Source organism: Carica papaya, chromosome 6 (genome assembly GCF_054855325.1).
Source record: "Carica papaya isolate Zhongbai chromosome 6, ASM5485532v1, whole genome shotgun sequence".
Lineage (NCBI taxonomy): Eukaryota > Viridiplantae > Streptophyta > Magnoliopsida > Brassicales > Caricaceae > Carica > Carica papaya.
Genome location: NC_142314.1, coordinates 2,451,812 through 2,477,784, shown reverse-complemented (window position 1 = coordinate 2,477,784; position 25,973 = coordinate 2,451,812). Strand labels below are relative to the sequence as shown.

General features: G+C 36.0%; 3 protein-coding genes across 6 annotated transcripts; all 3 read right to left on the bottom strand.

Annotated features, from left to right (window-relative positions):
* Window positions 1-182: 182 nt before the first annotated feature.
* IMPL2 (inositol monophosphatase family protein) lies at window positions 183-4,291 on the bottom strand. The gene is made up of 9 exons (XM_022036658.2): window positions 3,837-4,291; window positions 2,947-3,025; window positions 2,545-2,639; window positions 2,404-2,453; window positions 2,116-2,240; window positions 1,862-1,928; window positions 1,261-1,350; window positions 907-1,018; window positions 183-443 (listed from the first exon to the last, which is right to left on the bottom strand). The coding sequence occupies exons 1-9, from the start codon at window positions 4,168-4,170 to the stop codon at window positions 373-375; spliced, it is 1,023 nt and encodes a 340-aa protein (XP_021892350.2). The 5' UTR covers window positions 4,171-4,291; the 3' UTR covers window positions 183-372.
* A 332-nt stretch (window positions 4,292-4,623) lies between these two features.
* On the bottom strand, window positions 4,624-5,687 carry LEA (dehydrin LEA). The gene is made up of 2 exons (XM_022036690.2): window positions 5,364-5,687; window positions 4,624-5,072 (listed from the first exon to the last, which is right to left on the bottom strand). The coding sequence occupies exons 1-2, from the start codon at window positions 5,643-5,645 to the stop codon at window positions 4,851-4,853; spliced, it is 504 nt and encodes a 167-aa protein (XP_021892382.2). The 5' UTR covers window positions 5,646-5,687; the 3' UTR covers window positions 4,624-4,850.
* Window positions 5,688-11,263: 5,576 nt separating this feature from the next.
* LOC110810448 (uncharacterized) lies at window positions 11,264-17,012 on the bottom strand. 4 transcript variants are annotated; one of them, XM_022036646.2, is made up of 5 exons: window positions 16,710-17,012; window positions 15,443-15,887; window positions 13,541-13,587; window positions 12,452-13,436; window positions 11,264-11,854 (listed from the first exon to the last, which is right to left on the bottom strand). In XM_022036646.2, exons 2-4 carry the CDS (start codon window positions 15,756-15,758, stop codon window positions 12,471-12,473), a joined length of 1,329 nt encoding a protein of 442 aa, XP_021892338.1. In that variant the 5' UTR covers window positions 15,759-15,887; window positions 16,710-17,012; the 3' UTR covers window positions 11,264-11,854; window positions 12,452-12,470. The 4 variants fall into 4 exon arrangements, with proteins under 4 accessions (XP_021892338.1, XP_021892335.1, XP_021892336.1 ...); XM_022036643.2 differs by having other exon boundaries at window positions 11,264-11,894; window positions 16,710-17,010; XM_022036644.2 differs by having other exon boundaries at window positions 11,264-11,894; window positions 16,754-17,010.
* Between the last annotated feature and the right edge of the window lie 8,961 nt (window positions 17,013-25,973).

The window sequence follows — 25,973 nt, the reverse complement described above, 5'->3', positions numbered from 1 at the left end:
TTTCTAAGTTATAAAAAACTATTTGAAAATGCGATTTTAACAAATACAATTTAAATAGAAATTTTACTGATTTGATTAAATTTATTAAAATTAATTGCTAATTGTTATTGCTATTGAACCTTTCACAACAACTATCAAGATATATATATATATATATACATATATATATATGTGAGATCCAATTGAAGCAAGTCCAGGAAATAAGACTTATTTCTTTGTTCAGATTTTTGTATGTTTTCATTCTCTTCTAATTTATTGTCTTGCTCTATCACGTAAAAGATGTACCAGTTCAAGTCAGTTGCCACTCAAACAATGTTTATTTCTTAATTTAAATAAATGAAACCTGAATACAGCCAACTGAAAAAACCTTCACTACTTCCATTGGAGAGACTCTAAAGCTAATTGGTGAATCTGCTTGTCTCCAGCCGCCACTACATTAAAGCCTGCAAAATAACGCATCAATTGCCATATTAATGCAGTGTTTGCAACAAATTCAAAACATTTCTAAAATTTATTCGTAAACCTGAGCTTACAAAATTAGGAGACACATGCAACGTCTACTAAAATTGATTAGCACCTACATGATATAGAATTCCCTGTGGATTTGACCACCTTCGCTTCATATTATATTTTCAATCTTCTTGCTCAACTAAATGTGAATTTGCAAACCAATTCTTAAATTTTGTTCCAAACATAACCTGAGTGATTACTTCACAGATTAACCAAATTATCAAAACATGTTACAAGGTTATAACAGAGGCGTCATTTTCTCCAACACATATAAATAGCATTTCCAGTGTTATGGATCTAAAGTTCACGATTTGATCCAAGATTTTTGACAAAGAACGGGAAGGGATACCAAAAATAATAAAAAGAAAAAGAAGTTTCATAAAAATGTAAGCATACTTGTTGCACGGGAATCAGAAGAAGCTTCCCAATAAAGGTGATGCCCTTTCCAGTCAGTTATGATGCCCCCAGCGCCCTCTATCACAGGTATAAGCGAGAGGAAATCGTATGGCTGATGGAAAGTTAAAATTTTTAGTTGGAAGCAAAAGCAATGGAGTCTGTCTCATACATTAAGATATCGTGCACAGTTTGGAGTAAGGTACTCATAATAAGCAAACATAACACTGCAACCTCACCAAAGGGAAAGAAGAATAATGATGCAGAAGCATACTTGCACCATAATCTTAAAGGTATTGGTAGTTCTTCATCCCATTCCAAACACACATGATATGCTTTTAAGGAAAATAAATTTACCTTGAGACCAGATTCAATGACTAGATCCACGTAGCCAGAAGCCAAAAGTGCATATGCATAGCAATCACATCCATATAGGGGCACCTTTACCTACACATAAATCAAAGCAAGGAAAGGAAAATGTGAAAACATAGTCTACAAGAACCCTGCTCTTTGTTGAGGCATTAGATTCTCAGAAAACCATGCAATTCAATATGAAACAACCATATATAATCAGAATGTTGAGAGCAAAATAGTAAATTCAGAAGCATTGTTCAAGATTCACGACAAGTGCTGGTATAAAGAATACACTCCAAAATGTTGAGGAAAGAAGCGACAGATAAGGAGCACCCTGACATGAGTTATAAATATACATAATCCTTCAACAGATATGAATGATATTTTTATGCTATATTGCCAAAACTTTCCCTCTCTCATAATAGATACTGCTGTTTCTTTTATTATTGGATTGTCATAGGTCCATGCCAAAATGAAGCCTAATTTCATAAGCCAGTATTTCTTTGCAAGAACAAGAGGATAATATCAAACAACATGAGAATGAATGCATAAAATCATGCCCACAAACCATCCATAGATATCCATTTTAGACAGACAACCAGACCTTATTTCTAACACGAATAAATGCCTCCTCAGCATCTCCACTGAAAAGATGTGGGCTTGTAGTGTACCTAAACAGGTAAAGAAACCACAAAATTTAAAAATGGATACAGATAAGAGCTATAAGGATACTCATGAGATTTGTGTGGATGCAGTTAACTGTCTCTTGTGAAAGGGAAAAAGGCGTTGATAAGTGGAAAAAGTATCAAAAGCTTCCATTTCCATGCCTATATTATTGTAAGGCAAGAAAAACATTACAAATATGCTTGTGATAGTTTTCCACAAGGGCGTGTAGACACTTCTTTTCCATTCAGTGTAGTTCTTCTTCCATTTATTCCAATCCACCTTTCTCTGAGAATTGGCTGATCAATTATGCCAAGAATCTGAAAAAATTTGCAATTAACTAAGCATACTTGTAACCTCACAACTCTTTTTAAGTCCATTGGAAAAGAAATATAGCATCATCTTTTCCCTATATGATAAATATTTCTGAAAACTTCGAGTCCACCTATTTAAAATTCAAACAACTAGTTAAGTATATCTTACCGGTTTGCCTTTGTGCAATAGAGCAATCAAAGTGCCAAATAAGGGTTTTCCTGAAATGAAACAAACATAGAATGCTCAAAAGGAAGAACTAAAACCCAGAACATGATAATGATAATTTGAGAAGAATGAAGAATCATATACCTGTGATAAAACTCTTCGTGCCATCTATTGGATCTAAAACCCAAACATAATCTGAAAATTTCTCTTTACACCTCCAACCATTTTCCTCTCCATAACTAACAATTGCAAATCATCACGATGGAATTTGTTACTTAAATGCAACTATAAGGCTTAAAGTTTTCAGTTTTGCTTACGACCATTGAAAAATAAGGAGTGACAAGTCCATCTGGATATCACATTTCTTGTGAAAGTTACAGAAAGTGCAGAGAAAATGACACATGCATAGATTATCTTTATGCATAAATAGAATCTTCTGTTTTTTTTTTTTTTTCTCCATTACCTTCACAAGTCGACAGAAAACTCTAGAAAAAAATGAAAAATGGAAGGGGGTTGAGATCAGTTCCTGCAATCATCTATACTCACATTGCATGAGAAGGAAAATTCTCTAATATTATTGAAACCATAGATTCTTCAGCTGCTTTATCTGCAATTGTTACCGGACCTGCAGTGAGTCAAATAAAACATAACAGACGCAATTAGATAAGGAGTGGAGCTGTGCACTTAAGTACAGACACCAACAACTATGGTTCCCTTTTGGTTGTTAAGAGAGGCCTGAAGATGTAAGTGTAACACAAATTAAACAATCTTGTAAAAGATTCTACACCAAAAGCTCTATTTTGTTCTAAAAAGTGCAATTTGTTGTTACATAGCCCGGTACCTATATCTTTAAGGTTATACATTTAACTATTTCAGCAGCTTTTAATACAATTCAATTCTTTCTTTTTTCTTCTAGCTGCTAGGCTCTTAACCTATTCCTACTTCAGTTATCCAGCAGAACTCCAATACTTTCATTGCTCTTTCCTGATTCAAACATTCACACCAACGTGAGTGGAAAGTTTTCAAATTTGAAGCACAGTACCTCGAAGTGGACACCTTCAAATTTTCACCTTACTTTTTAAGTGTCATCAATTTCCAAGGCCGCAGTTCGCCTTGATCATCGTGCAATTTCCATTTTCTTTTCACCCAGTTCTAAATCACACATCGGTATCACACATATCTCAAGATTGAACCATACAAACATCAACCTCCATATGCTATAGACGGATAATAAATATAAAGGTATCTACGCGTGTATTCATATCATAGATGTAGGTGTGAAATCGATATGTATATACGTTTTGTATACTCAGAGACACACGTCGTATAGTTGTATACGTGTTTGTACGTATGTGCTCAGTCATGACATCTAACAAAACCATACAAAGAGTTCAATTACGAGTAAGAGAAGAAAAACAAAATGAGCGAGAACTCACTCGAATCCTCCTTATCGAGAATATCGAATTTATTCCGAAAATATTTGCGAATAACTTCACCGGCGGCATCTGCGAGCTTGTTAGCGACGTCGGCAAAGCGATCAAGGTCGGCTTCCGTGGAAAGAGTGTCGTTATTGTTGGAGAAGTTCGAGCGGAGTGACATTGTTGTTGCAATTGGAGTGGAAAGTGAAGAAAGATTTTGGGAGGAGAGGAATGGCTTAGGTTTGGTAATGGGAGAGAAATGGAGAGATTGAGAGAGGGAATGAGGAAGGAGAGGGAGGGAATTGGAAGGAGGGAGAGAGAGGAAACGGAGGGATTGAGATTGAGAGAGCATCTGAACAGGGAAGGAGTTTAAATAGGCGGGAAAGTGAAGAGAAGAAGGAAGAAGAAGTAGGAAGACGAAGTGGGAGACGGAAGCAGAGAAAGAAGGAGAGAAAAGTTGCAGGTCCACGTGTTTCCCACTTCTTTTTAAAATATAAATATGTAATTAATTAAAGAAAAATTATAAAGCGTCCTCTAATTTTGGATTAATTAGAGTTTTTAAGACCCTAACCTTGAGATTAGAAAAAATTAACTAGAATTATTAATTAAAAATTTTCACTTAAAACATTAATTGAATTTTTACACAATAATTAACATCTTTCAAAAATATTAATAAAAGTGGATTAAATTAATTAAACCTGTTTAATTTATATTTGATCAATTGAATTAAACTTCAACTTATTTAGACAGAGACTATTTCGTTAATTAAATTAAATCTTAACAAATAAACCAAACTTCTTAAATATTTAATATAAAAAACAATATAATAACACTATGTATTGGCATAATATATGTCCAAATGAAAAACTCTTACGAAGAAATTTAATTAATTACATAACACCACTTCAACCCATATAAACCCACAATATGTACACATTCAAGCAAAACAAACGAAGCTTAATTGGTTTACATATAAAGTACGTATATAATATTAACATGCTTTGATATTATAAGTATTTATTTATACAGACTTTAATGGGCGTGGTGACCCGGTAACTTTTCTTTGATCTTCTCCATGACGCTTTTCTTCTCGTGTTCGTGGTGGGGTTCTTCCGCCGTGGCGGTGGCGGTGGTGGTGGTGGTTTCCTTGTGTTCCTCCTTGTCCTTATCCTTACTTCCTCCTGTTAGTTTCTCTTTTATTTTCTGCTTCAGTCCTTTCTTCTTCCTTCGCCCACCTTGCCCGTCATCCTCAGACTACCAACAAAATATAAAAATCACAGCTTGATTTCGTTGGACATATTCATATATATAAATCATATATATAGACTACTGTAACTAGCTAGATCATAACAGAGAATCATATAATTGTTTAAAGTGACAAATAAAAATACAACTCAAATAGTAAGACTGCACAAAGGCATATATGTAGTGAGATACATGCATGCACCGATACCTGTATACACGCATCTACACATATATATATATATATATGTATATATTCTAGCTAGGTAGGTCAAAGACTGAAGACAAATTAATATGTCTCACCGAGGTGGAGCTTGAGGAACTAGAAGATCGTTCGATTTCTTTTTCACCCTCGTGCGGCTCAGTCTGGGTACCGCCCGTCTCAGTCGTGGCCGGAGCAGTACCGGCGGTTTCATGGCCGAAAACAGCAGGAGCAGAGACGGTTCCGGTTTCAGGGTGGTGGGTGGTGGCAACAGTTCCTTTGAGCTGAATAGGGTTACCAAACTCATCTGTCAATTGAACCGGGTTGCCTTCCGGGTCCGTAAGTTTAATCGGGTTGCCGTGTTCATCTTTCAAATCCGCCATTGTTAAGCTGCAGAAAATGTGAAAGGTGGAATGTTTCGTTGGCCGGTGATAAATGCATTAAAAGGTGATAGAGTGACGGCGTGTCGAGCTACGAAGCTGTGTATTCTTTTGCATGTGTTACACGTGGCAGCAGAGGTGGGGAAGAGACGTGAAAGAGAATTGCCACCTGAAGAGAGATAAAGACACGTGTAATTTGGGATTGGGATGACAAATAAATAAATAAAAAATAATTATTTATTTGTATATTTATTTTTTTAAAAAAAAATTATAATTTTCTGATTGATCACTGTCCAAGAATAGAAATTAAATCAAAAATTCCTTTAAAATATATTAAAAAATATAATTATCTGAGATAGAACTAATTTGAACGTAAAATCAAAATATATTTGTTTAATTCTATATGAAACACTTGATATAAATTTAACTGTTTTTTTTTTTTTTTTTTTTTGACTGGTCAAATAATCCATTCACCTAGAACAGAAGATGAACTTGAGTTGGGAAGTCCTCCCATTCATGAAAATTTGGATACAAAAATGCAGAACGGGCAATTATAATGTGCTAACTTATTTTCAGTTCTAGAGACATCAGATGTGCTCCACAGCAACGCCCGACGATCCTCAATGATGCGCCCATACTCAGACTCATCTTCAATCTCAGATATCAGTGCAGACTGAATCCTCTGAGCATCCATTTCGATTACTCCCGAACCGTGGACATTGCTTACTATAAATTGTAATACTTGTTGGCACCCTAACAATTTCGCAAGGTATACCGACGTGATACCCGACATTCTCCTCGACAAAATGTTACGTGTTCAACCCTCTGAATCTCTGATGATTACCCCAAACCCGGTCTCTTTGGCGGACACGCTTGTAGAAGCGTCAACATTTCATTTCCACATATATGGTCGTAGGTTGTGTTCATGCAGGTCCGACACAACCCCGTGTACCTGTATGGCCTCTCTTGCTTTAACATCCTTCACCTGCTGTCATTCTTGCAAATACTTTTTTTGACAGGTATACTGTTGTATGATCAGCAAACATCTTCTCCCTCTAAAGGAATTTGTTTCTTTCCAACCAGAGTCTCCACAGGTGACAGAATACTTCGGCTATCTAGCTTTTGCTCCATTGGGTGCAAGCTTGTTTGATCCACCCCTTCACATCCTAATCCAACCTCGTCCGATACCCTGCCCTTTAATATATCCCAGCATTGTCTGGCCTTATAGCACCCAATAAAAACATGTTTTAGGGTCTCTGTGTGCACATCGCAGACGCGAAGAATCAATTTCCAACCCTTTCTCTTGCGACCTGGTCTTTACTGGCAATGTCTTAAACAACAGTCTCCATATAAAGTTCTTAACTTTGGGTGGTACATCCGTTTTTCACACATGTGCCCACATCTTTTTATCACTATCTCTATTGTCGATTGAGTCATTCCTTAGCAATCTATAGGCCGACCGTACCGAGTACTTTCCATCCTTAAAGGGAGCCCAAACGAGTTTATCCTCTCGACTTCTCACACTCAGTGGTATACCCAGAATAAGTTCAGCCTCCTCCTCTGCAAATAAGCCCCTGATCAGTTCAGCATTCCAACTAAGATTGTCCTCATTCATGAGTTCATTCACTGTCATGTTCTCACAGCCCTCAATGGCAAAACTATTTAACTTGGCAACCTTGCATCCTCGGTAGCCATGAGTCACCCCATATCTTCACCTTCCTCCCAGTACCAATAAGCCATCTCATACCCATTTGTACCAAATCTCTTGCTGCAAATATGCTCCTCCAGTAAAAACTTGGATTGGAACCCAAACATGCAGACATGATATCCCTATGAGGGAAATATTTGGCTTGAAACACCTTTGTTACTAAGGCATTCGGAGCCTTCATTATCCTACACAGCTGTTTACCCAACATGGCCAGATTAAACTCCTGTAACTTCCGAAATCCCAAACCACCATCCTTCTTCCTTCTGCATAGCAATTCCCAAGATGGCATTCAGAGCCTTCATCATCCTCCACAGTTGTTTACCCAACATGGCCAGATTAAACTCCTGTAAGTTCCGAAATCCCAAACCACCATCCTCTTTCCTTCTACATAGAGATTCCCAAGATAACCAGTGAATGGACCCTCTGTTTTGGCTCTTTTTTCCCCACCAGAAACCATTCATCATCCTGTTTAATTCATCACATAACATAACTGGAAGCCGAAAAACATTCATACAGAAGATCAGAATGGCTTGAGCTACAGATTTAAGTAGAACCTCTTTACCCGCCCTAGACAAATGTCATTGGTTCCACCCATTTATTCGTTTTTCCTTCGCAAGAAGGCAAATATTTGCTTTTTATTCCTGCCCACAAGTGACGGCAAATCTAGATACCGACCATGATCAATTGGATTATGTACTCCCAATATGGCATTAAGTCTATGCTTATGTACATCTGCTGTATGCTTGCTGAAAAAAGTACTAGACTTCTGATAATTGATAGATTGCCCCGATGCTTCTTCGTACGAGTGGAATATCTGTTTCACTTGTCTACATTCAACATCAGTCGCCCTAACGAAAAAGAATGTATCATTAGCAAATAGAAGATGTGAAATCGTTGGGCTTCGATGACAAACTTTCACTCTATGTATGACACCTCTTTCCTCCGCCCTTTTGAACATTGATGACAAACCTTCAGCACAGAGAATGAAAAGGTATGGGGATATAAGGTCCCCTTGTTGTAACCCCTTTTACGGCTTGATTGCCCCCCACTTCACTGCCATTAAGAGCAACCTTATAAGATACCGATTGGACACACCGCATCATCAGCTGAACCCATTTACTGGGAAACCCGAATTTGATAAGCATGGCCTCCAAAAATTCCCATATTACCCTATCTTACGCTTTGCTTATATCAATCAATCTTCAGGGTCATGCTTTTGCTTGTGTTTGAATTATCTGTCTTCATTTTGTGTATAAGTTCAAAAGTGAAAAAAATGTTATCAGTCATAGACCTGCTCGGAACAAAGCTGATTGTTCCTCCGAAATTAATCGCGGCAGCACTTGTTTGAGTCTATTGGCCAGAGTTTTAGAACATATCTTATATTACACATTACATAACGAGATTGGCCGTAGGTACTTAAACAGATTCAGAACATTCCTTTTTTGGGATAAGAACAATGGTCATATCATTAATATATTCCAGGAATTCATTGTTCTCAAACCAAGGCTGACAAGTTTCCACTACATCCTTTCCTACCACATGCCAAAACTTTTGGAAGAAAGCCGGATTCATACCATCGGGACTAGGAGCTTTATCGGGATGTATGTGAAAAACAACTTGCTTAATTTCCTCCTAGTGCAGTGATTGGAGAAGTTGCTCATTCTCTTTTCTTGTAACTTGTGCAGTAACCCCTTCCACAACTTAGTGACACTCACCATCAGAGACAGAGAATAACTCCTTAAAATAATTCCCCACATGGTCTTTTAACCCTGCAGCTTCTTGAATCCAGTTTCTTTCTGAGTCTCGTAGCCTGTTGATGAAATTCTGACGCTTTCGGTTAGTAGCTTGGCGGTGGAAATCCTTCGAATTACGATCACCATGCTTGAGCCAAAAAGCTTTCGCTCTCTGGCGCCAAAAACACTCGTCTTGTTCCAACAAGTGAATATACTCACTATTCAGATACTTAAGCTTCTCATTTTCAGAAGTCCCCATTTTCCTTCTTTCCCTCACCAACTTTCTAATCCAGTCCACCCCAAAAACATTATCATATCCCAGCCTGTGTTTGATTATGTTTTAACCTGTTACGATCAACCAACGTTTTAATAAGGAACACCACGTTCGACATAATCTTACTTCACAAGATCATGAAGAGCAAAAACTGCACGAGGATTGTCAAGCCCTCGACAGTTCCAACTTAATGTTTTCATGGCTGTCGGCGAGCCTGGATTCCATGATTCACCGATCTCTCATGTTGAAGTTTGGAAAGCAACTTTTCTGAATCCGGCAATGGAACTTCTGCCTCTTTCCACAACCTCTAAGTTATTTCAGCCCATGAGGCTAATCTGATCCACGTATCTTTTACCATTCTCAGCCTCTTCTGGTAAATCCAAGTGACTACCATACGGTAACTCAGGAGAAGTTACTAGCTTAATTACAGCTGAATTTTGCGGAAACATCGGGCTTCCTTGAATATTCGTTGCCACATTTTCCGCAGCCACTCCATCCTATTCATTTTGCAGCCAACGGCTCGCCGGTTGAGGATTCCGACGAGAATTAGCCTGAAGTGTAGCATCCCACGCAGGTGCTAGGACTGCTCCTCCCTAACGGATGAGTACTTTACAGTACGAATCAGAATGGCCCAGACGGCTGCATAAATAACAAAACACCGACAACCGTTCGTATTTGGAAGTAGCATAGCCAGATTCACCATTACGCAGAATTAACTTCTTCTGCTGAAGTAACGGTTTCCTCACATTAAGTGCAACTCTGATTCTCAAAAAATCCAGGCTATACGTTCCAGATTGTCGTGGTTCATAAGCAAGAAACAGTCCCAGAAAATCTCTAAACTGTCTTGCCATAACATCTGAAAAGCACCCTACCGAAAGATCATATGCTTGTACTCAAAACTAAGCGGTTTCAAGTTCAACTATGTGTATGTCTTCTCCCATTTGCAAACGGTGGGTCACTAACATATGATTATTAAATGTCCACGGGCCGCCTCCATTAATAACTGGCTGCCCATCGACCTCATTCAAAAGCAAAAAAGATATCTCACTTCGCCTAAATCCACAATGCTAACACGAGAGTGTAAGCTGAGTACTCTACTCGATTAGAGCCGAGGAGACTGCATGAGGCTGGAAAGAGAGCAACGAAAACCAATTGGTATACACCTGATGGGCTGTCCTCAATCTAACAATCATTTTAAATTTTATTTCAAAAAAAAATTCACAATGCTAACACTATCTATTGGACGCCAGACATCCGTTAATGTGCTGCGCATGGGTTCAAATTTAATCACAGCCTCCGTCAAGAATCTGTCTACCGAACAAAAATCATACTCCAGAGAGTCCTGTACCACTTTCTCCGAGATATCTCATCCTCCTCCCTCCGCATCTGTTATCATTAGTGTCGCCAAACCACCCTTTGCCTCCATAGTTGCAACTGCAACCACAGAAGATACCAGCGTAACTTCTACTAAACTTGCCAAACAGCAAATAGAACTAAAATATGCCACTTAGTAGACTCTAATTGTTTTAAATTTAAACTGTAATTATTAAAAAAAAAACTAATTAAAACTTGTATTTTAATATTTTAAAAACTTGTATTAGAACTCAAATTTAATTTTTTATTTACATAAAATATATCTTTTTAAAGTTATAATAAATACACATTACAATTTGGTTTTGTGCAAATTTCGAATTTGTTTCAAATAAGGCCTATTTAGTTTTCCTTAATTTCCATAAAACAGATACTAAGGAAAATAGTTGTCTTTTAAAAAAACTAAAGAAATGACAAAATTCTAAATAACGTTCTGAACTGTCAACATATATATATACACACACACACATACATATATATATATATATATATATATATATATATATATATAGAACTTGAACTATAAACCAAACCATGGAAAATGAAACTTCAATTTATCCTAACTTAAAATGTATCGATCCATTGTTCAAGAACTTGATCCTACACAAGTAATGTACTATGAAGAACCAAAGGATCTTCCAATGTACTATGAAGAACTAAAGGAACTGAAATTTGCCTAAAACCTAAACTTTGACTGAAACAAACTTGTTGATGATAAAATCTCCCCTATGGGGACATTAATTGGATAGACCACCAGAACTTGCTTAGCTCAATTCACCAGTGGCTAGTAGCCCATGTACAGAAATTTCTTTTGAATCCAATATTCAAGCATGTACCCAAGTAAGATACAAATCAATCTGTACAAAATAATAACTGGACTCCACCTGCGTAATCACCTACTACTGTTCTCATTCTATAAATTTCCCCTTCATATTTAAGAAGTCATTCATATATATATATTCCTTCATCTTGTCTTTACAGGGTAAACCCCAGAAGCTAATCTTGTGAGATTTCAGAATATGCATGCCTTCCCAGATGGAGAGGTTACACAATAGCCTTTGATGATGTTATACTGTTCACCATCCCCTATCCAAGGGAGATTGCTAGAGAAGAACAGCACCAGAATCTGTGTAATCATAACACCAAGCCCACTTGAGTCCCAGCAACTGCAACGTCACAGACAAGCATACATATATTACTGTAGGAGAGGGAGACTCAATAATTGTGCTGCATTTTATTCAATTCCTAGTTATAATTCTCGTATTAGTCTTCAATATGTATAGCAAAAACATAATAAGATGTATTTGAATTACCACCACTCTTTACTTTGAATTCCTTAATAGGTGACATTTTTAATGTTAGAAATTGAATTCCTGAAACAAAGGGAGAGGTGGAGATAATTCAAACACTAAAAATCATGTTTTAATTATGCATTTTAAGACTAATATGAAATTTTGAATAAGGAATTGGTAAGGAATCGATGAAAATTGAATCAAATGCAACCCTAAAGGTTTAAAAAGTTCACATGTTTGGTTCGATGCAAAAATAATATATATAAATAACCCCACCTACTCGCTAGAAAACTTGAGCATCAAGGAAAAGAGAACATAGTTTCTGTTTTTTATATGAATGACAAAGTAGTTTATTTATAAAGGAAATGCATTTTACTCCTACATGTGAACAAAAACTGGTATAAAGTAACACAAATAAGATAGATGCTCACCTCTTAAGAGCTGAGATGTTCATATCTTCCCAGATCTGGTCCAGAAAAATCCCTTCTTTCTGCTGGGCTGATTGTTTATAGGGGATCTACTTCCCTTGGACCCAAAAGAAAAGTGACTCCTCAAAAAAGGTCTTGCTGCAGAGCTTTTTGTGCTTGAACTGGAGGCCAACTTGGGACCTCTTCCTTCATGCCTGCTGCCTTTTAGACGATCAAACGCAACAGAATTGATATCAAGATCACTATCCACAACCCTATTCCTTGATATCCTGTTTCTAACCTTCATTTCCATCTCTGCTCTCAAAGCTTTTTCAGACAACCTAAGGGTCTTCCTCGAGCCAAATGTACAGACAGGGCATGTAGGGTCATATTTGTCAATTTCAGGTGTCATATTCTCCAAACACTCAGCATGGTAAACATGCCCACAAGTTAGAACAGCAACTACAGAAAGTTCATTATTGGCAAAGATCTTCTGGCTGCTCCAAAAGGATTTTTCTGACAACAGCTTTGAGCAAGCCCCACAAGATTGCAGATCAACAGAGGGAGAAGCCAAGATTTGGCTACCATATCTGGTCATCTTCTCACCGTTAAAGCCAAAGGGATCATTGTCAAAAGACCAACGATCTCTATGTGAAGACGCCATGAGCTCAGAAAAAGCATGCATGGACCAGCCATCTGAGGAACCACCTTGGGAACCCCGAGTGGATTCATTGCTCCAGGATGGAACTGCAGGCCTTTCTTCAATTGCTGAGTTCCTAGCAGGTGACTTCAATTCTGGCATTTGGACATCAGATACCTGCCGCAATAGATGATGCCTTGGAGAAGACCGCAGCCACCTAGGTGTCGCAGGTCTGGTTGAGCTGCCAGGTTGCAGGTGACACTTGGACGATAAAGGAGATGTTGATAAGGATGATGTTGAAGGCAATGAAAGTGATAATTTCATGGGAGATGGATGAGAAGCTGCAGGGGACTCGGTTGACTCCTTTACCTTCATTTTCAATGAGATTTCACCAGAAGAAAAGGGACATTTTAAGATAAGAATATATGTCAATTAACTAATAACAGGCTATGTCTTGGAGGAAAAAGCTTTACCTGTTCCAAACTGACATCCATTGAGGTATTCCTTGAAATAGATTGATCTGCAATTTGAAGTCCAAAAATATTAGCAATGATACATCACTGTAAGTTGTAACTCTACCATACTACAAGGAGTACCATTAAAAGCTATTCTGGACATCAATATTTATTTCAAAAGAAATATTAGAAGCTAACTGTCAGCCAAAAACACACTGAGGAGCTAAACCACTATTATTACTATGAATCAGGAAGCGTGGCATATCTTTCCGACACTTCCACCAATGAATTTAAATCCTAAAAAAGATATATGACCCAAAGAATATGCAAAAATTAAGTCAAAGAAGATCAAATGAATACTAAGTTTATGCAATGGCTATACTCATCATAACTGTTCTGAGAAAATCTGGACAGAAAGAAAAAATTATAGCAAAAACAATATTTACAACAATGAAAGCATTCAATTATCTCTGAATTTAAAGATAAAAATGACAAATCAGGAAACAGGCTAAAATATAAGAGTTCACTCCAGAACACAAGACTAACTGAGAATCAGTTTAACTTTCTTACATTTTGCCCCAAAACAAAACCAGGTTAGCACCAGAGCTAACAAATTAGAATCCAGGACACAAACTGGCTGGAATTGAGTTTTCTAAAGCAGAGATTCTACCCTTCCAATTTACTTACGCAAATTGCAAGTACATACTTCACTAACAAATTCCCGAAGAGTGATACAATAACTCTGGCTCTCTGGCCAAAAGATATAAAATTTTCCCTAAGAACTTGTATTTGCAAAGAGATAGTGCCGAGTACCAATATTCCTAGAATGGTTTGCCATGAAAAAATAAAATATCCATTTGGTTAGTGTCTCTCTCTTCACTTGCTTTCCCCTCCCTCACTTCAAAACATCCCCTTCTTGAATAAGAGGACATTGACTTTTTAATTTGAGACACGATCCTCCATCCATCAAAAATTATTAAAGTTCAGTCCAATGTAGTAACAATGACAGTCATGATAGAACGCAAATAGAGATATGCTCTGCTAAAAACTTACCAACGAGTAATGAAAATTAGCAATAGCCTTCAGAGAAAAAAGGTCCTTACATATTTATATTTGCAAAGGAGACACTGACAAGTACCAGGGGCATCAAAATAATTTGCTCTGAAAAATATTAAGTTGATGAGGTTCTCTCTTCACTTGTTTCATTTCATTCTTCCTTCAGACAAATTCACTTTTTTGAATCAGAGGCCACCCTCACATCAAAGGTTTATGTATAACACATTCTGACACCAAAATGTAACAGCTTGTTTGATAGTTTGACTTGTTTTCCAAGGGTAAAGAAGAGTAAAAAAAAAAAAAGGTAGTGGTTGATACCGAGCCTCATTTGGTTGAGTTTAAAGTGTGGAATAAGGTGAAGCAGCAACTCTCTGAGACCCTCATAACCCCATCTAAAACCCAAATCATTCAATCCTACAAAACGGAAGTTTGATCAGGGGGTGGTTTCATAATTTGTCAAACAACAATTTTTAAGTTAAATATCCTATTTGACAATTCTGCCACAATTTGCAAAATATAATTTTGTAAGATAAGAGTGGTTTGTCCTAACAGTAAACCCTTGCTTTACTTCAATCAAACAACATTACTGTTGGAAACCTTCATTTACTTTCATTATTATAATAACTAACTCCCAATACATTTGGGAATTGCAAAACTCACTTTATTCTACTTACTCTATTATACTATAAAAATCCCAACTTTACTTTACCTCTACCCAACATAGTGCAAAAAGAAAAGTAAGAGTTTTGGTGGACATATAACATTAACATGGTAGGGAGTACTTGTACTTTTACCCTCAAAACAATGAATTTGGATATCACATGAAAGAAATTCAATCTTTAAAACATTCATCTCTTAAGTTACCTGAAGCAGGAGTTCTCGCAAGGCCAGCAGTCTCTTCAGAAAGTGGGGACTTCTGCCATCTACGTGTGCGAAAACTCTCCGATGGACTTCCCTCTTCTGATCCAAATGCCGACTCATATTTGATGTCTGATCCATCATTCCGGCTAATCCCATCTGATAGCCAACTTAAAGAAACCTCTTCCCCTGCTACTCGGCCTCTATTTTCCCACCGAAAGCTCCACGATGGTGAATACCGAACATTCCTGTGAAATATTTCACTACCAGGTCCATTCTGTATGGTTTTGTCTCTAGAAGCGACACAACAAGCAGACCCCATATCAAACACAACAAAAATTTCAACTCTCTGCAGTGTACAGCAACTTTCAATCACATTTTCCAATGCATAAATCAATAAACAGTTTCATCACCATCACTCCAGCACAATGTTTGCAGTCTACTAGAAAGGCTGCAAAACAAAATAAACCAAATCATGCATCAATCTTCTACTCACTAAAACTCATTGCAAGTCCAAGAGAATAATTAAAAGAACCAAAAAAAGTTCAACATAATCAAGACCAAATAGCAAACTTTAACAAGTGTAGTAACACGGTACTGAGGGCACCAGTTATCCTAAAATGAAATAGTTCATTGAGTACCGTCACTGAAACAAAACAACAACAACAACAACAGCCCCAACATTTTATTCTTTCGTCAGGAAGAGAAAACAGATAGGAGACAGACAAAAATATAGCCTTCATTTTTCAAACCATTATAGGGTTTCAAGGCCAAAAGCCAGTGAGTCGAGCATTACAGAGGTTGCAGTCAAATGAACCCTAAACAGTTCGCAGCAGTAGTCGATTTGGTGCACAAATCGAACAGTTTCATGCCGTTCAAAATAAATTAAAAAATCAAAGAAGAAAAAAGAAACTGAGGAAGAAGGAAAAGTATCACAAGCAAAAGGGCTCTCAATTTAGAGAGACTGATTAGTGATTACTGATACCAATCACCACACCGATAACACAAAAGCTAATCGCCACCATAAAAAAACACAAACAGAAGATAAAGTAACAATCTCACGGAAGTTTAACCGGAAAAATCTGAGAAAAATCACCGACACATAGGGGAACTAACCGAGTCAGTCTAAATTCCCCAATTTTTTTCTTTTATAAACTAAATATAGGAAACAAACTCGAGCATTACAGAGGTCAAATAGATCCAAAATTAATGGCGAGAAACCATAAATCAACATGGAAAAACAGGCAAAAATAGTTTAAATCGAATTCGATACCTAATAAAATTCCAAATTTCCTAGAATAATAACAAAAATCGAACCATTAACTTCTTTATAATCCCCAAAAGAAGCCCACTTTCCGCATACAAACACGCGATATCCGAACCTGACGTGATCGAACCGAACCCTTCCTCCTCGGCCTTCAAAACGGCACCGTAAAAGAGCAGAAAGAATACTCTAGAGAGAGAGACAGCGGTCTTAGTGAGAGAAGAAAATGAGAACCGAAAGGCTGCGTTCTGTGTCTGATGGAGAGAGAGAGAGAGAGAGAGGAAAGAAGAGAGGGAAGTCAGTGAGATCGTTTTTGACGGTTTCAATTAGCGTCGTTAAGAATCTCTCGATGTGTTATGTCCATCTCCGAATCAGCCGTTAGTCTTAACGGAGTCAATTGACATGCGTGAAAGCGCCACGTAGTAAAAAGTGCCCTCGCTGCATCGAGTGGTACATTTGCAGCGACGGTAATCCGGGTTTTGACCCGCTGTACGGGTTGTACGCGGGGTGTTTGTGAAAGAAAAAGTTCAAACTGGGCGCCTTAAATAGTAATTTTGACTTTTTTGGTCCCCAAACTGCAAAAAGTTAAATGCGCGGGCTTTCTTCTTTGGTACGCGGAGTGCGCAGTCCGCATTCGATGCTTTTCATTAATTATTAAAATTTCAGATTCAGTACTGTAAAATTATTTTTTATTTTATTAAAAAAAAACAAAGATTCTCGTTAAAATTATTTATTAATCTTTTATTCTCCTCACTCTTATTTTTTATTATTCGATTTTTAATTATATCAATTTACGACTTTAAATTTTTAAATAAATAATTATTTTTTGGGTAAATTCTTTAATGTTGGTGCTAATAAATGTTTTCAATTAGCTACGAGAATTATATTTTATCCAATGAAATTACATGGTATTTTATATATATACATATATGTATGTATGTAAGTGTGTGTATGTGTATGATTTACGGATTATACATGCTTAAACTATTAATCATGGGAATTAAGGGTTAACTTAATTCATATATATACGTGTACATGTAGCTACACTTGATGTGGATGTGCATATATATATAGATGTTCTTTCAAGCTAATATTTAAGTTGTAAATTATATTAATATGTTGGTGAAATTATAATATATCAATTATATTAAATTTTAATTAATTAATTACATTTTTAGATAAAGTAAATATTTTAAAATTGTTAAATTGTTTTAATTTAAATAACCACAATAAATTAAAAGTTTAGCTTAATTTTTTTTATAAAAAAAAATAAAATTCTTTATAAAATAATATGTTATTTAAATTAACATATTTATTAAAGTAAATTTCATCACTAATCAATAATATTTTATCACTTAGTATATACGTAAAATAGAACGTCATATATAAAAATATATTTATCAATATTTTAACGTTAAATTTATATTTTCGAATGCATATAATTTATTTCTCATTTATTAATTTTTATGTAATTTATCATTTAATTTTAACAATTTATCGTTTACTTTGCATTCCAAAAAATTATATATATATGTATATATGCCTATCATGCATATATGTCATACATGTCTGTATTTGACTAGGTTAATTAACCTTAAATACATTAAATAATGCTAATTATGTGTGTATATATATAGGCAATATGTTCTAGATAATATTTCGAACGTGCCCAAAATTAGTAAAAGAGTTTTCGGTTTATTAGAAAATGATAAATTAAGACATTTAAATTGAGTTGTACACGTAAATATCAATTATATGGTAATAGATAATTTTGTAAATTATTATTTTTTAAAAAAATTAATATAATAAATACAAACAAATGGTTTATAAATAAAAAATAGATTAATCTATACAAATATTTTTAAATTTGTAGGATAATTAAAACACAAAATTATATGATAATTTCATTAAAACCACTAAGAAAAACATTTTAAATTTTATAATTTCATCACTATTTTTATATTAATTGAAAAATAAAATAACATAAACAGAATTATTATAAAATTATAAAGAATAAATTCGTAACTTAATCTTTAATTCATTAATTAATTAATTAAGCTTTTGTTGGTATACCAAATATATCCTCTAATTTGTCATTAATTATATGTTTCTCATAGGAAGAATAGTTGGGAGTGACATTTTGCAAAGTTTCGGGTGTTGGTGGCCGAAGCAGTTGTCTCCGTCAAACGGTGACGTATTTGCTTTAAAGACGTTTAAGTCTAAGCTAATCTTATTAATTAATTAACTCCGACATCTTATTTAAAAGATTAAAATCAACGGAGATTAGGCGGGTCAACGAAGTAGAGAAGTCAATAAGGTCGGGAAAAGTTAGCCAATTAATGTCTTAAATTATTTAAATAAATATATATTTTATTAATCATCTAACAAATACACAAAAATTATAATATAATATTCTAATAAAAAATACAAAAAAATTCCAATTTGACTAAAAACTATATAATTTATCATAAAGAAATAAAAATATTAAACTAATTCGAGATATAAATAATTCAAGATTATTATTTATGTTAATTAGTTTCTAATTTTTTGGCCTACCATAAACATTATTTATGTATGTATGCATGCACATATATATATATATATATATACACACACACAATATATCAAAGTAAGCATGAAAATAATTACAAAAAGATTAAGCATGTAAAAAATAAATTGATAGGTTCATGATTGGGATATTATATATATATATATATATTATTTTATGCAAATTGGGATTATCTTCGTGCACAAGCTAAGGTGGCTTTCAAAACAAAAATGATTGTTGCCATTATAAGAAATATATGCATATGGGTATACACGTATATGCATAAATTAATTAGTTGACGTAAGTACAAAGAAGAAATTAGTGCTTTAAACATATGAATTTTTATATGCCTAACTCTTATAAATCTATCATCAACATTAACGACTGATCAATGTATTAATATATATATATATATATATATTATTTTTTTAGCTCTTTAAGATCAAGTATATAAGATGGTTTCATTAGAATATATATATATATATATATATATACATATTAGATGGACTCGTATTAGCCATTGTTGCTTATAACGAAGAAAACTACTAAGGTGGGGAAAAACTAGAATTGCAAGATTTGGGTCAGGCTGAAATGGACATGGATAAGAAGTTCTTGACCCAAGAGTCTAAGAATATGTACACACACACACACATACATACATACATATATATATATATAAGAGTCTCAAAGTTTAATTTTCATAAATAAAAATTTTAGTGTTTAAAATTTTTCTTGTGTAATGATTTATAATCAAGTCAAGTCAACATCATTATATAGGAAAGTCAGGCAAAAACCCACCATTCTATTTAGTGAAGAAAAGTACGTGCATGTGCCACACAGGAAAAGAATATGAAACAAAAGCAATATATATATATATATATATATATATACACGTATATGCGTGCGTGTGTATGTATATGTTGCATAAGTGCATTTTAGTGATTGTAGTAATGCGTCCATGTTTTCTTTCCACCTTTTTATGTTCTTGTTCTTCTCACTTTTTTTAAATTTCTTTTAATTTTCAGTTAGAAAAGTTAAAGCCTCATTAATAATTACTCTTCAATCTAACAGCTGCTGCAGGAGAAGGCATCTCCAGTCCACAACCAGCTGACATTCTCATAAGCAATTTACAGAGGAATGACAGAAGGAATTTTTTTGTTGCTGTCTTCTTCCGCATAACAGAATGTTTTCTGTAACAATTTCCTTTTGTTCTTAGGAAATACCATAAATTAATTTTAATATATTTAAAATTAACATATAAATATAATTTTTAAATTTTTATTTAATGAAAAAATTAAGAAAAATATGTGGAGTATGAAATTGAAAACAATTTTGAAAAAAATTGGTGAAAATTTAGGATTCTGAGAATGTTTTTGAAAATAAAATCAAAAATTGTGAGTCAAAACGTAATTTAAAAAAAAATGTGTCACATAGTACGCCCAGTCATCAGCTCCAACGAACCGGAGCATGCCGCGTGGCAAGGCACGCTGGCGCGGTGCCACGCTGGCAATTCGGGTGACCGCGATCGAATGGTCCGGATTTATTCACGTGCGTGTGGACGGTCTGGATTCGTCCCCCATTTAAACGCGATCGAACGGTCAGATTTAAATGCGATCAATGGTCCAAATTCGCTTTCTATTTAAATGCGATTGTATGGTCCAGATTAGATCGTGATAAACGGTCCAGATTCACTTTCTATATAATCGCGATCGGATGGTTCAGATCAAATGCGATTGACGGTCCAGATTAAATGGGAATGAATATAAATATCCATTTTCACACCAAACCCTTAACCCTATCTGCCAGATCCCCCCTCGGGCGCTAGAGAAGAAGACCCAGTCACCAGGAAGGAAGCCGTTGTCGCGCCGGAGCCCTTTCCAACTGCCAGAAGAGGTAAAAATTTCTCATTTTGTCGGAATTCAATTTTAAACACCCTCATAACTAAATCGGAGCAAAAGAATTGACGAATTAGCTGAAAACTGAGGGTAAATCCCGACACCGCTGCGGCGAGAAATTATAAAAACTGCCTCCAATGAGGCCCTTCCTGATTCCCGTTCTACGTAATTTTTCCATCATTGTGATCATTATTTCCTTTTCTACAGGTTGTCTGGAGCAAAAAACCTAACCGCAAAGTGAGCCGGCAGAGCCACTGCCGCTGAGTTTCAATTTTTCATTTTTTTTAGCCAACCGAGCTCCTTAACGTATTTTCTCGCAGAGATTGATGTAAAACTGGCCGAAAACAGCCAACCCGAGGTGGACCGCCGCTGCGGGCGGTGGTGCCGTCATTGGAGCATGGGGGAGCCATCGTGCAGAAATTCCAGAATTGGCCAGAAAGAGGTTCTGATACTGTTTTTGGATTTTTTGAGATATTTATAGGTACTTGTAGTGAGTTTTAATCTCCGAAGAAAAATTCAGAGAACCCGAGAACCGCCAGTAAGCGCAGTCAATAGTTTATCTTTTTAGATATCAAATTGAGTAAGAATCTCTCATCCTATTATTTGTTACAGAATTAAAGTCTAATTAATAATAATACGATATTTTGTGCAATTTAGAAAATATTCATAATTGATTACGGGTTATTAATGGAGGCAGAATCAGAAACTATTCACTATTGATTCTGTTAATATATTGTACAGTTTAAATATATGATAGTATTTGATTGATCGACTTTATAGCTTTGAATGCATGTATTGTTTGTTTGTATGGTTACAGTTGAATTAGGAAACTGGAGGTTAAAGGTAAACGGAAAAATGTGTGATTAAGTGAATGGACGAAACAACAGTCTTACTTAATATTATGGGAGCTGGTGAACGGACCGGGTACATAGGAAATCCTACCGTGAACGTTGTCTCATACCGGATGAGGTATTGAGACTTGATAATTTGGTGCTCATGTCAAATGAGGTATGAAAACGGCCCGTTTCACCCTCATATCGAACGGAATATCGAGATTTTGTAATTTGACGCTTATACCGGACAGAATATGGGGACGACTTGATAATTGAGAATATTAAAAGAAAGGGTTCACGCGTAGTGGAGACATCTCTATGGACCCCCATGGATACCAGCAGACTGATGAAAATGGGTAGTTGTTGTTTTGATTAATTAAATATAAAATTATAAAATGCACATATTACCGGTTGCATATGAAATCATGATAAGTGTTATGTTATTGTTTTAGATTGTTTTAGTAAATCTCATTACAGTAAGTGAAAGGTAAATGATTTTATTATTGATAAATGAATTTACTAAATTAAGTGCTCAATTAGTTGTTTTAATTTTTCTACCAATCTTCATTTTTGTGTCGTTGAGTAGCATGTCATTCTTACTAGACTAGTGTAACTTATTTCTTATTTAACCATTTCAGATTAAGAAAACCAAAATCTACAGCTCGATCCATAAGAGGGTTGCGAGTAGGATGTTAGTTTTATTTATTTTGTGCTTATTTTCTTATTTTTTTGTATTTCTTTCAAAAAAGTAATTCTCGTAGCACTATTTGGTATTTTAAGTTATTGTATAAGGAATGTAAATCTTAACTATTTATTTCGTTTTTGCGGTTATTTTATAATTTATTTCCTTTGGTATTTTCGGGGTCGTTACAGTTGGTATCAGAGTCGCGTTCCTCGGACCCATTCCTTAAACAAAATCCTTAGGAAACACAAAAAATAATGAATTATTACTCAACCATTCCTTGTGAAATGCATGTATGGATAAATGAGGAGAAGAAGATCCCCACTAAATCGAGCAACCCGAGAGGGTTTGTTTAGAGAGGATGTTGACTGGTTATTTGAGATCATGGAGAGACTCATTGCTACCCAGCAGGCCCAATAGGAAAGGAGAGAGCTACCTGACCCTCTTCCATTGCCACAGGTTGAGCCACCCTTACAGCGAGAGGATCCCGAGCCACCCCGATATGACCTTACTCCTCTACAGTACCACCGGGCACCATCACAGTATGATCTGGTGCCCTAGCCACCGCATCACTCGGCACCACCACAATACAATCTGGTGCCTCTACCGTATCATCAAGTACCATTGCAGGGCCATCCAGTCCATCCTCAGCACAATTCAATCCCTCTCCCACGGGACCTACCACCTCCTATGATGGACCCAAGCTACATTGAAATGTATAAAAGATTAAATCCATCTACTTTTGTAGGGGGATCCTCCTTTAATGAGGCCAAGTACTTGTTAACTGAGATAGAGAAGGCTTTTACGACCATTAGGGTGATTCCCGAACAGAAAGTCATCCTCGCTACCTACATGCTGGCGGAAGAAGTAGACCACTGGTGGCAACTCAAGCAGGTTACCTTGCCCATTCCAGTCACTTGGGAACAGTTCCTGACGGCCTTTCATGTAGAGTATCTTACAGAGCATCTTCGACATCTGAAGGAGATAGAGTTTGCACACTTGATCCAGATGGACATGACTGTATTAGAATATGTTCACAGGTTCCTAGAGTTGGGCCAGTATTCCCTTGAGAGCATGATGAATGAAGGCAGGAAGGGTAGAAAGTTCGAGTGTTGTCTCCGTCCTGAGATTATACAGCAGTTGTATGTGCTCGAGCTCAGTACTTATTTGACTATTTTGGCCATGTCACAATTCGTAGAGTAGAACATTCGCATTTTTCCTCCAGTAGAAGGGAACCCCAAGCCTTCGGCTCCACACCGCAGACCAGCAACTACAGTACCTGTTCAACAGAATAAGAGACCCAGGCTAATGACTTAGGCTCTCCCTTAGGTTCCAGCAATAGGATGCGGTAAGACCTGTCAGCACTGTGGCAAGGATCATGGGGACCGACCATACTATTGCCTCAACAACACTTGCCCTATATATAGTAGTGCCCAACATTATGCAAGGGAGTGCCCGAGTAACTAGAATCAGACCAAACCTCTTATACAGGGCAGGACTTACAATCTCACTTAGCAGGATGCAGAAGCCAACCCGGACGTGGTACAAGGTATATACACTATTTGTAATCATCTTGCTCATGTTTTGATTGATACTAGTATATTAAAATTAAATGTATTACTTGAAAAACTTGATTTTGTGTTATTTGTGTCTATTCTTTGGAGTATGACACTACTGGAGATATTGTATACAGAGCCTGTGTCATAGATATAACATATAGGAAGTTGAGTCTGGACCTAATAAAAATTGACACAGGGATTTTGATATAATTTTAGGAATGAACTGACTAACAGCATATCACGCTATCGTAGATTATTTTAGCAAAAAGGTTGTATTCAACCCTCATAATGAGGAGTCATTTACAAATTAATAAAATTGTTTAACATTTGTTCCATCATGGCAAATTTTCTTATTATCAAGCACTTTAACCTATCTGTTTTCTCTAACTAGGCAAACCCAATAAAAAAATTTATATTCAAGAGATTTTAATAATATGAGATTTTCCAGATATATTTCCGGATAAACCACCTGAATTGTCAGTTGACAGAGAAGTCGAATTAACTATAGACCTACAGTCAGACACCCAACCTATTTCGGTTGCTCCTTACCGCATGAGTTGAGTTGAGATAGAGGAACTGAGGAAACAAATCACTAAATTATAGAAAAGTAGATTAATTCGACATAGTGTGTCCCTTTGGGGTGCCGAAGTCACATTTACAAGAAAGGGAGATGGGACGTTGAAGTTATATATTGACTATATAGGTCTGAACAAGGTCACAATCAAGAACAAGTACCCCCTCTCTAAGATCGATGACCTCTTTAATCAGTTGCAGGGTGCCCAAGTCTTCTCTAAGATAGACCTGTGTTCAGGTTACCATCAAGTAAAAATCAGGGTAGAAAACATTTCCAAAACGACATTTGAAACCAGGTACGGACACTATGAGTTCCTGGTCATGCCATTTGGACTAACCAACGCTCCAACGATCTTTATGGATTTGATGAACAAGATTTTCATACCATTTCTGGATCAGTTTGTCATTGTGTTCATCGATAATATCTTAATTTATTCAAAAAGCAGAGATGAACATGTTCACCGTCTAACTCAGGTTTTACAGGTTCTTAAAGAGAAGAAGCTATATGCAAAGTTGAGTAAGTGTGAGTTCTAGCTTGAGCAAACTACCTTCCTATGATACATCATATCAAATGATGGAGTGTCAGTGAACTGCGAAAAAGTTGAAACAGCGCTCGGATGAAAAAAATTAACCTCGGTTAAGGAGATCTGTAACTTTCTAGGGATGGTAGGTTATTACCGCAGTTTTATGGAAGAGTTTTCTAGTCTAGCTGCTCATCTGACTCGGCTCACAAAGAAGAACGTTAAGTTTGAGTAGAATGAGGACTGTGAAAGAAGTATCGATAATTAGAACTATCTATAATTAAAAGTTATTAATGGAGCATGAACTGGTTATTTATTTCTATTTGTCATGTTTTAATTGATTGATTGATTGATTTTAAAGTTTTGAATGCATGATAACGTACTAGAATTTAGTATGATGATTTGTTTGTGTCCCTTGATGCATGTATTTCTTATTTTGCATGGTTCACACTTACATTGAAAAACTAAAAAATTAAATAAAAACGAGAAATTGCTTGATTAAGTGAGTGAATGAATAATAGACTTACTGGATATTCTGGGAGATGGTGGACGGACCGGGTACATAGGGAACCCTACCATGAACATTGTCTCATACCGGACTGGGTATGGAGAATTGGTACTTTGGCTCTCATATCGGACGGGGTATGAGGATGACCATTTTC

Bases quoted from the DNA above. Each gene is read 5' to 3' on its own strand.
- LOC110810448 (XM_022036646.2), bottom strand. From the start codon at position 15,758: ATGGGGTCTGCTTGTTGTGTCGCTTCTAGAGACAAAACCATACAGAAT. The intron at 13,588-15,442 runs GTAACTTAAGAG...TTCAAATTGCAG, and splicing joins TGCGAGAACTCCTGCTTCAG to ATCAATCTATTTCAAGGAAT. The intron at 13,437-13,540 runs GTAAAGCTTTTT...TTGAAAATGAAG, and splicing joins TGGATGTCAGTTTGGAACAG to GTAAAGGAGTCAACCGAGTC.
- IMPL2 (XM_022036658.2), bottom strand. From the start codon at position 4,170: ATGCTCTCTCAATCTCAATCCCTCCGTTTCCTCTCTCTCCCTCCTTCC. The intron at 1,929-2,115 runs GTAATGTTTTTC...TTACCTGTTTAG, and splicing joins AAACTATCACAAGCATATTT to GTACACTACAAGCCCACATC. The intron at 1,019-1,260 runs GTAAATTTATTT...ACTTTCCATCAG, and splicing joins TCATTGAATCTGGTCTCAAG to CCATACGATTTCCTCTCGCT.
- LEA (XM_022036690.2), bottom strand. From the start codon at position 5,645: ATGGCGGATTTGAAAGATGAACACGGCAACCCGATTAAACTTACGGAC. The intron at 5,073-5,363 runs GTGAGACATATT...TTTTGTTGGTAG, and splicing joins GTTCCTCAAGCTCCACCTCG to TCTGAGGATGACGGGCAAGG.